The sequence below is a fragment of the Mus pahari genome, chromosome 4, assembly GCF_900095145.1.
Source record: "Mus pahari chromosome 4, PAHARI_EIJ_v1.1, whole genome shotgun sequence".
Taxonomy (NCBI): Eukaryota; Metazoa; Chordata; class Mammalia; order Rodentia; family Muridae; genus Mus; species Mus pahari.
In genome coordinates this window covers 35,727,445-35,738,868 of record NC_034593.1, presented here as the reverse complement: position 1 = coordinate 35,738,868, position 11,424 = coordinate 35,727,445, and the positions used below count along the sequence as shown (strand labels likewise).

At 40.5% G+C, this 11,424-nt stretch overlaps 1 protein-coding gene and 1 pseudogene across 4 annotated transcripts in view; both read left to right on the top strand.

Annotated features, from left to right (window-relative positions):
• The window catches only part of Sclt1 (sodium channel and clathrin linker 1), a 113,944-nt gene that overhangs the window by 95,041 nt on the left and 7,479 nt on the right, over positions 1 to 11,424 (top strand). For all 4 annotated transcript variants that reach the window (XR_003843709.1, XM_021196294.1, XM_029537884.1 and 1 more), the window contains one exon: positions 603 to 799. Coding sequence is in view for 3 of the 4 variants with exons in the window: in XM_021196294.1 (XP_021051953.1) it covers positions 603 to 799 (197 nt within the window). In the remaining variant the exon portion in view is untranslated. The remainder of the gene's footprint in view (positions 1 to 602; positions 800 to 11,424) is intronic.
• LOC110320342 lies at positions 736 to 5,353 on the top strand (annotated as a pseudogene).

Genomic DNA, 11,424 nt, shown 5'->3' with positions numbered 1-11,424 from the left:
TAAGGCAATTATATATGAGGTTCTAAAGTAATTATTTCTGAAATATGACATTGCTTATTAATATACCCAAACTGACCTTTATTTTACAAAGCACTCAACTCTCAAAAGTGGTCTTCTAACCTCCAAATGGAGCTCTCTCTCTCTCTCTCTCTCTCTCTCTCTCTCTCTCTCTCTCTCTCTTTTTCTCTGTACGCACTCATGGGTGTGTGTGTGTGTGTGTGTGTATGTGTGTGTGTGTAACTGTAGCAGTTACTTTTGGTAACTGTAGCAGTTACCAAAGTCATGAGTACTTCTTGTGGATTCTGGCAAAAGAAGAAAGAGTAGCTTGTTATACTGCAGATTTTCTTCCTACTGGCATTTTGTGATAATGAGAAAGTGTTGCAGATTTACAGTCCATGTCAGTTATGTTTTCACTAAATCATACATAGATTAGGTTTTCATTTTTGGTGGAGACAAATTGTAAGCTTAACTCCTTACTGGATGCCTCACCCAGAGCTTTCTAAGTCTCATAAGTACAATGAATTACTCCTTTTGCATATGACACTGACTGACATAACTCCTAGACTCCTGAGGGGAAATTGACTGTTCCTTTTACTCCTTAGGTCAGTACAATGGAGCATCAGTTCTCAATAAAGGAGCATGGGTTTGAAGTTCAGCTGAGAGAGATGGAGGACAGTAATCGGAATTCCATTGTTGAACTGAGGCATCTTTTGGCAGCTCAACAAAAGACAGCCAATAGGTGGAAAGAAGAAACCAAGAAACTTACTGAAAGCGCAGAAATGAGGATCAACAGTCTAAAGTAGGTCCACTGACAGTAGTTGCTTGGTAATTTTTTTTTTTTTATAGACAAGCAATACAAAGTAAGTCATTATTGATAATTGTTTAATAAATGATGCTTTATAGAAGAAATGGTTTAAACCCATAGTTTAATGTTCTGCTCTGTTTATTTTTACTATATGATTATGGGGAATGGATGATAGCTCACTCAGTGAAGTAATAGCAAACATAGAGACCTGAATTTGATGCCCAAAACCCACATTAAAAAGAAAAAAAAAAATAGTTATGGTTGCATGTGCTTGTAATACCATATAAAGTGACCTTACTTATTTCCTGATCAATGACAGATTGTGTCTCAAAAACAAAAACAAAAGTAGATAACACCCATAGTTGCACACACAAACACATATAAACATGCATGTACATACAGCAAACGAGTATAAGTCTAGATGTCATATTTTATTCAGAAAATAATTACTGAAGTAATATAAAGTATTAAGCATAGGGCCACGGAGATGGTTCAGTGGCCAAAGTGCTTGCTGCACTATCATAAAGACCCAAATTCAGATCCTCAGCATGCAAGTCAAAGCTAAGCATTGTGGTGTGCACTAGCACGAGAAGAGGGGGATCCCAGGGCTTGATCTCCAGAAGGCCTAGCTAACTCAGTAAGCTCCAACTTCACTGAGATATGCAGACCTCTGGCCTCTGCATGGACACATACCTACACACAGAAGTATACATATATACACCACATGCATACACACCAAAAACAGAACATTTGGCACTATAAATCAAAGTAAGTACTTTGTTTTTATTAATTTAGTGAGTATTCCATAGTTTGGGGAAGACACAGAAGTATAGACTCTTACATGCAACATTTAGACTCCATGTGGTCTATAAAACCTGAAACGTTTATTCTCTGGTCCTTTAAGAAAGTTCCATGGATCAGCGACATAGCTCAGCAAATAGAGGTGATTGTACACAAGCCCAGCAATCTGAGTTCCATCCTCCTGAATCCACACAGAGATAGGAGGAGAGAACTGACACCACATGTAAGTGAACTGCAGCGAAACCGCCAACCTAGGAACGCGTTGGGTAGACAAGACAGTTTATTGAGGGACAGACTGTCAGACTGCCTCCGAGAGCAGAGAGCGGCAGCAGCTCAGTGGGAAGGGCCGTGTCAGTTTTATTGCTGTGTTTTATGTATAGTATCAGAAGGTAGCACACTGGCCAGAACAGTCTAGGACTTAGCATGGGGACTTTAACCTGATACAGACTATTCAGGTTAATTGGGAACTAGATGCACTTTGCCCAAGATAGCTGACATTGAGAGCAGAGAAGGGAAGTAGTGGCTTTCCTGACAGATGGAAACGTGCCTCATGTTTCTACGTCCACACCTCCTCCCCACACCCCTGTCTCCACATGGATGCCCCCACCCCAACTTCACCTGACCTCTAAACTCCATGGGGCCTCCCGTCTCTTGAGGGTTAGGTGCATCTTCTCTGAATGAATACAGATCCAGAAGTCTTCTACTGTATGTGTGTTGGGCGGCTTCATATCAGTTGGTGTATGCTGTCTGTTTGGGGGTCCAGTGTTTGAAAGATCTCAGGGGTCCAGATTAATTGAGACTGCTGATCCTCCTACAAGGTTGCCCTTCTCCTCAGCTTCTTTCAGCCTTCCCTCATTCAACAACAGAGGTCAGCTGCTTCTGTCTATTGGTGCAAAAATCTGCATCTGACTCTTTCAGTTGCTTGTTGGGTCTTCCAGAGGGCATGCCTCTATCATCTTTATAAGATTGGATTTAAGGTCATTTTCTTGTATTTCAGTTGTATTGGGATATCTGGGGCTTGCTGTAGTGGGATAGCTATATTTTGGAGGTGCCCTAGTTTTTGTTGATTGTGTTCTATCAAAGGTCCTTTAGCCACCTGGATGCTTTGGTCACTGGATGATGTTCTTGTTGTAGAAGGTATTGGGAAGGGAGGTGTGCCTTGATGTTCCTGGCATGGTAGGCCTCTGATGGGTATCCTTGGGCTGTATGGTTCCAGACCTTGAGGTCTGTATAGTTCCAGAGCCTCAGGTCCGATGATGGTAGGTGGAGAGGTGTCAGGAGGATTGAAGTCTTCCTGGGCTGCTAGCTGGCTGCTCAGGGTAGCTTTGCTTGACCCAGAGGGCCCAGAGAGCAGGAAGGATTGGTGGAAGAAGGGAAGCTAACCTGTATGGTTTAGGAGTCTGATGAAGGTGGAGAAGAGGTGGTGGGAGAGTGGAACAATAACATCATTTAAATTGTTCTTTATATAAAATAAGTTCTATCTGAACCTCCCAGGGACTGGACCGCAAACTGAAGAATACAAATGGAGGGACCCATGGCTCTGGCCGAATATGTGGCAGAGGAAGGCCTTATTGGACATCAGTGGGAGGAGAGGTTCTTGGCCCTAAGGATGTTCAATGCCCCAGTGTAGGGGAATGCCAGGGTGGGAAGCCGGGAGGTGGGGGGAGCACCTTCATAGAGGCAGGGGGGAGGGACGATGAGATAGGGGGTTTCTAAAGGGGAGACCTGGAAAGGGGGAAACATTTGAAGTGTAAATTATACATATAGACATATATATGTCTATATGTATATACATACACATACACACATACACATACACACACACACACACATATATATATATATATATATATATATATATATATATATATATATATCAAAGGGCTACATATAAAAAAGAATGTATTGGAAATACAGATTTTATTTCCTTTGTAATCAAAGCACAAAATCTCATGTCCAAAAAGGAAAAGAGTTACTGATTTAGCCAAAAACAATAATATAGTAAGATCATGAACTAATCACTAGAGCAGTGGTTCTCAATCTTTCTAATGCTATGACCCTTTACTATAGTTCCTCATGTTGTGATGACTCCACACCATAGAACTATTTCATTGCTTCTCCATAACTGTAGTTTTGCTACTGTTATAAATCTTAATATAAATATTTGACATGCAGAATGTCTGATATGTGACCCCTGTAGGAATTGCAACCCACAGGTTGAGAAACACTGCAATAGGTTTTTCATCCTCATGGCCATGTCTAAGATACTTGGCTGGAGAAGCTCTGCTACTATAAATCCCACTGTTTTGAACATGATTTTCTGAAATCTCAGGCACGGTGACAAGGGATGGCAGTAGAGTTTAAGTCCTTAATGGCTCAGCTCACTTCTTACCTCCTTTAGCCAGGATTGGGCATGTGGACACACTATAGCTGCTTTAGAGTATGAAGAAAGCCATTGGAAAATTTTTGAAGTTACCTGATCTGATTTTGTTTTCGGGAAAGCTGAGTCTGGTAATCATGTTAAGAATGAAATGAAATATAATTGTTATCCACTTTAAACTCACCAGGTGGTGCACATACCTCCTCTACACCTGTACAGATGTTTTGGATTCACAAATGGAAGGCACACCCACACCACCTTATTTTTAATATGCCTTAACAGCACAACAGCTGGACTACTCACTAACTCCAAGTGGCTAATACACACTCCCCTCCGATATTCCTGAGAAAATACTTACTAAATCTATATTGCATCTCTGCTGCCCTGGACCCTGCTGGGCAGTCCTGAAAATAGAAGTGCAGTGTGATATAGCTGACAAAGAAATGAAATGAAATCCATATATCAAAAAAGTCCTGCATACCCTTGCCCTATGTGTGCTGAACACTATCCATAATAACTTAAATGTATACAAATCATATATCCCTTGGTAGATGCATGGATGAATAAAAACTGTATATCTGCTTGCATGCATGCTTGCAATCTGCCATTTAAAAAGAAATGAAATCAGTTGTAGTTGAATTACTGGAAGATACTATGTTAAATGAAGTAAGCCAAGCACAGAAAGGTGAGTGGGAACTTTATATGTGAGACCTAAAGACTTGGACAAGTGTAAATAGACAGTAAACTTTGAGTTACTAGAGGCCAAGAAACAGAGTGAGAAAGAGGGTAAACGTTGGATAACAGGTACCAAAATGGCTGCACGCAAAAAGTAAGTAAGTTGTCACAGCTTAGTACCTGTTTGAATTGTCACTCCCAGTCCCACAAGTTTTTGCAATTATGTGTCAGTTGTTTAAAACAAATACAACAACTTTCTATGTTCACTAAACCAGAGAGCAGGCAAGTCCTCAGCATGCAGAAGGAGGCCGGAGAGTATGTAGACCTGCACATGCTGCGGAAATGCTATGCAAGCAACCACATCATTGGTGCCAAAGACCACACATCCATCCAGGTGTGTTGTAGCTGAGGTTGACAGGGTCACAGACAGGTTTAATGGCCAGTTTGAAACCTATGTTCTCTGTGGGGCCATTCACAGGATAGGTGAATCTGATGATTCTATTCTCTTATTGGCTAAGGCTGATGGAATTGTCTCAAAGAACATTTGAGCAGAAGAAATTGGGAATATTTGTCATAAAAGTGAGAAAGTCCTTGAGACAATTCTGTCTGCTTTTACTGTGTAGTAGGGCTGGTGTTTTTATTGTGACCAGAACAAGAGCAGCACACTTACCTCAGGAGAAAAGCCAAGAAGTATGTTGCAGAAACAAGTTTTACTTTAACAACATTTTAATACCATCCATTCAAAACCTACTGGATATACACAGCATTCTAAAGTCAGATACTCTCACACACTACTCAAGTCTACAGGGTTCTGGGTTTACCCTCTCATTGAGGAGGGCAGGGAGGGAAGAACTAACAGCAGACCAACTTGGTAAGTGAATAAATCTTACTGTATAAGAAAAAAATAGAACAGTAAACTTTTCACATACATTGATTGATTGAGTGATTGATTGATTGATTGATTGATTGAGAGTGGAGGTACTTGTATGCCTTAGTGCCATGTGGCTTCTGGGATTGAACTCATGTTTCCAGGCTGGGCAGCAAGCACCACACTGATCACCACTGAGTCATCTTTGCAGCCCAACAATAACTTTTAAGGTTAGAATCTCTCAATTTGTATATGTGTTCAAAATAAACATGTGATAAAAGGAAAAAACAAATTCCTTTTGGCTCTTGTTTTAGAATTAAGGATTCTGATGGTTAAATATAGGACAAAAAGGAACACTTAGATGTAAAAAATGCCTTGGGACCTGTCTTAGTTAGGGTTTTACTGCTATGAACAGACACCATGACCAAGGCAAGTCTTATAAAAAACATTTAATTGGAGCTGGCTTACAGGTTCAGAGGTTCAGTCCATTATCATCAAGGTGGGAGCATGGCAGTATCCAGGCAGGCATGGCACAAGCAGAGCTGAGAGTTCTACATCTTCATCCAAAGGCTACCAGTGGAAGACTGACTTCCAGGCAACTAGGGTGAGGATCTTAAGCCCACACCCACAGTGACACACCTACTCCAACCAGGTCACACCTACTCCAACAAGGCCACACCTTCAAATGGTGCCACTCCCTGGTCCAAGAATATACAAACCATCACAGGGCCATTTTACATATTGCTGCTTTCTGTGCTTGTCCTTCCCCAGCTCCCCAACTATTTTTCGGACTTTGGGAATGTTTTATGCAGAATGCTAATACTTTAAAAGGCTGAGTCTTTAATTTCAGTTTATTCAGATTAGAGATATTCAATTCAGTGTCTGTGTCTGTGAGTTGTAGAAGTTAAGTCTTTCTTCCTCCCAGTTCCTTGCTGCCAGAAATAAGACTCAGATTCAAAATATATTTACATACATGTTGGCAATATAGTTAGGCTCTTCTCTGACTAGAACATAACTTAAAATAACCCAATTATTTTAACCTACATTCTGCCATGTGGCTAGTTACCAGTGCTCAGGTACCATGCATCTGTCTTGCCACATCTTCCAAGGCAAATCTCCAACTCCTGACTCTATCCCAGAATCTTTTCTGCTTCCCAGATGTCCCACCTCCTATTTCCTTCGTAAGCCAGAGGTCATCATATTTATTATTGACAGGTGTGCCACACCCATACAGATATATATTCTCTCTACAGTGAGTCTGTTCCCCTCCCCAACCCCCCTTGTGTGTGTGTGTGTGTGTGTGTGTGCGCGCGCACGTGCGCGCGCGCGCACGTGTCTATGTGCAGTTGGTTATATAGCATTTGACATAAGTTCTTATTTCTCTAAAACATAATATTTTGGCTGTATATCTGTAATATTTGGCTACTACAGCTGCGTTTTTAAAGGTTTTTTTGTTTTGTTTTGTTTTTTAGTTAACAGGATGAGCAGCAGCTGCAGGTACTAGCAGATTATAAAATGCATAATTACTAAAAGTAGCTCAAGCATATTATAGTATACTTCAGTAGAAAAAAAATCTGGCAGTGCTGTGTTGATTTGTCATGAGAGAACTTCAAAGAAAGCACTTACTGCAGCTGGCAAATCCTTCTTTTCCCTGAGATGAATAGTACACCTTTTGTTTTTAATTTTCTCATATACTGTCAAGTAGAACCTCAGGTGATTTCATCTTCATTCTTCAGGAAGGGATTTCATGCACTGAGAGGCTTTTCCCTTATATTGTAGTAACTGCAATCTACACAGAACCACCTTTTCTTAAGCTGTGCCTCCATAATAGTGATTGGAACAGTTACATTAACTGACTTATAAAGCCTGAGAATGTAAAACTCTGTTTTCGTGTGTGTATGTGTGTGTGTGTGTGTGTGTGTGTGCGCGCGCGCGCACGCGCGCACACACATGAGGTGACATCCAGAGTTGTCTTTGATCACTTTCTGCCTTCACTGAGTCAGGGTCTCTGAAATGAACTCAAGAGCTTGCTTACCTGCTAATTTATCTAGCCAACTTGCTCCTGGGATTCCCTGCCTCCTCTAGCTTTGAAATGAGCACTAGTATAGACTCAGGCAGTCAGCATGCCCAGCCAGTATTTTTCAAAAGTGCTGTTGTGATACTGAAGGAAGCCTTGTCTAGCTCCTCTCCAGTACTTTCTCAGCCACATCACTACAGCTACAGCACACAGCAATGCAGCTTAGAATTGAAGTTCACTTGGTATTTGAAATGCTCTCAACCCAGCATGGTGGCACATGTCTTTAATCAGGTAGCAGAAGCAGGTAGATCTCTGTAAGTTCCAGGCTAAGCAGAGCTACATAGTAAGACCCTATCTTGAAAAAAAAAAGAAAAAAAGAAAAGAAAAGAAATACTCTCCACAGTTATAAGTTGGGATATCTGTTTCTAAGATAGAAACAAATGAAAAGGAGCTAATTGTTGTAAAACATTTAATGCAACCCTTTTTAATTATATTATCAATATTATTATATATTTTATGTATGTAGGTGTTTGGCCTATATGTAAGTCCATGCTCCATGTGCACACACTTGGTATGCTCACAGACCAGAAGAGGGCTATGGTTCCCAAAGAACTAATTTATAGATGTTGGTGAGCTACCATGTGGCTGCTAGGAATTAAATGCTTCCTCCAGCCCCAAATGCTGACCTTTCTTGAAATCCATCAGGGTTGCCAATCCCACAATTTCTATTGATACACCCACTCAGTGTTTCGCCTGGCCCCTGTTTTAATCTCATCTTGTGTGTTCCATTTTCATAAACAGTAATATAATCTGTCCCATTGTTAGGTGGAATTCTGAGTGTTATCATGGCACCCTTAAGTCTGTACTACTAACCCACCACCTTAACTGTATCTGAAACTGGCCCTTTCTCTTCCCTCAACATGCTTGAGGTCACTGACTACACACTTGGATTACTATTAAAACTACTGAATTTGACTGCGGGTCTTTTTCTTTGCTCTTTTTCCACTGCAAATCAGCAAGGTTTTCAGAAACTCCAATTTAATTATGTAAATTCTCTTCTTAAAGAATGTCAGCACCTTCCCAATGCATGCAAAATAAATCTCAATTGTTCTGATTTGTAAAATCCTTTGTGGCCTGTGTTTCCAGCTCTTGCCTCTATCCCCCACCTACTGATAACCACCCATGCCCCATTCATTCAAAACCTCCTTCAGTCCTAAATGTATTGCCCTTCCTTACCTCCTGGCCTACACACCAGTGGGTTTTTCTTGTCTGTTTCTCACATCCTCTGCTGCCTTTGTCCATCTAACTTCTATTAACTTGCATATAAAAGCATACAAGCCTACTTCCTCTGGTGAGACAGCTAATCCCCTGGCCCTCCACCCATACGTATTCCTATAGCACATGACCATTTCAGCATGGTTACTACCTACACCTTAAGTGTGGGTAAGGCCTGACTTGAGCTGATCTTTTGTCTCTCTAGCACTTCACAGAACTTGCTCCCATCTCAGAATTCTTTAAACAAAGAACTTTGCAATCCCCCTAAGATTACTCTCTGACAAGCACTTAAACTAAGTATCACCAAAATATTTAGCTCGTTATGATATAAATATGAGTTTATTCAAGTAACTTTAAGCTTCTTAGGAATAATCTTTATTAAAAAAACAACAACAACAACAGCAAATAGCTTTAGAACATATTTCCTAGTTGTAGTATCCCAAATGTATTTTACTCTTAGGAGCCTTCTAGGAAATGTAATCATTGTATTCTCACTAATTCTGATGTGAAGGGGAAGCGCCTGTGTGAGAGAAGTTTCGGGAGCAAAGGCAACCAGATCATACACTAGATATTAGAATGTATTTACTTATTTCCAGTAAAATATTGAAGATTAGTTCAAATTAAAATCTAAAGTGCAACAGGGTAAAATCCATGGAGGATTTGAATATCCTTAGGTTGGTTTTAAGACTTTTTTATTTTTGGTATGTGTTTTATAAGCACGCATGTGGAAGGCCAGAAGAGGGTGGCAGATCCCTAAAAACAGGAGCTACAAATAGTTGTAACTTCAGTATAGGTGCTGAGAACTTAACTGCAATTGAGGAGGCTTAAGCAGAAGATGATAAGTCCAGATCTGCCTGAGCTATAGAGTGAAGGTAAGGCCATTCTGGTCAGTAGAATAAATCTTAAAATTTAGTTCTCCATTGCGATTGGAGTACAATGGGATAGAAGAACAGATGCAGAGGACATTCGCACTTAAGCCAAAGTAAGTAGGAGTTGGCTTTAAGATACTTAACCTAGGAATCCCAGCACTTGGGAGGCAGAGGCAGACAGATTTCTGGGTTCAAGGCCAGCCTGGTCTACAAAGTGAGTTCCAGGACAGCCAGGGCTATACAGAGAAACCCTATCTCGAAAAAACAAAACAAAACAAAACAATACTTAGCCTAGATAATTAGGGTAGAGATATTAATAAAAATTTTGACTTCTCAAGATGAGGTATAGGTTTGCAAGACAACGTTAAAAGTTCTGCTTCTACTCATTCACACTCAGGCATCCATTCCTCTTTCCCTTCTCTCCCTGTTGTCATCTTCCTCCTCCCTCCCTCATCCTCTTCCTCTTTCTCCTTCTCTTCCTCTTCTTCTTCCTCTTCTTTTTCTATCCCTCCCTCTCTCCCTCCCTCCCTTCCTCCCTCTGTCTCTGTCTCTATCCCTCTCCCCCACTCTCTTATCTAACACAAATTTAATAGTTGCCTGCCTTGGTATAGTGTAGGACATGGATTACCATCACCAACTTTAGAGTACTTAGTGGATAGAGATACACCCCAGTGATAAAGCCTATATTTAGCCTTCTTGAGACCTAGAGTCATTTTCCAGAACCAAAAGAAAGCCACTGATTTTTAAAGAATTAAAGTTTTTGAATCCTGACAATGAGTTTTGTGATATTACTTGACTTTTAAACTTTATTTTCAGTTTTCCAATATATAAAATTAGACCTCCTTTTAGAAATTAGGTTAAGATACTTACAACTAAATAAGTTCATTTCTGAATGTACCTGAACTGTCTGTTGTGTTGGAAGCACTGTATGTTTGCTAGTATTATAACCACTATCATCATTATCTTTTATTGAATGCTAGGTTATAATCATATGACAGTAACCATCTGTGTTGCTTGCGATCCAGTGGAGCATGACAGAACTTGATATGCAGAGATAAATACTTTTTAATTTAGAAGAAATTAGTATTTTTAGCTAATCACTTGTATCTTTGTTACCCTAAGTTTTGTGGAAGATTATTATTGTCCATTCAGATAACTGTAACAATGATTTTAAGATGCATGAGATGCCTTAAGTACAGTTTTCTCTACCTTGTCACCACCCGATGTAAAAATTAAACATTGAGTTTGTCTATGATGCAGTCAGGGATAGCAGCAGTCCAAACACCTCATTGTGAAGCTGAGCTAATGCGTCCACTGAAGGATGTGAGCATGGCCTTTCATGTGTGCAGGTGTCTCTGGGGTTGGCAGCACTTTGCCTGCCTCTGCTTCACCCACATGAGCCTGTGATGAGTGCTCAGAAAGTACTAGTGGAACTGGTGGTTGGTGCCATGAACCTATCGTGGCTTGTGTGTTTATAACACACAGCTTACTTATTTTCACAGCCATTCCCTCGAATGAGGTCTACCTAGGACTTACGGGATCACGCTGTTTATGTGGCTCATAAAGCTGGAGTGGTACTTTACTGATTAATTTTAGAAATATAAATAAGGTCAAAGGACAAAAGCCAATACTGAATTAGCAATTTCAGTACTACAGATTTTATTTGAAATTTGTTCTGAAGCCGGGCGTGGTGGCGCACACCTTTAATCCCAGCACTTAGGAGGCAGAGGCAGG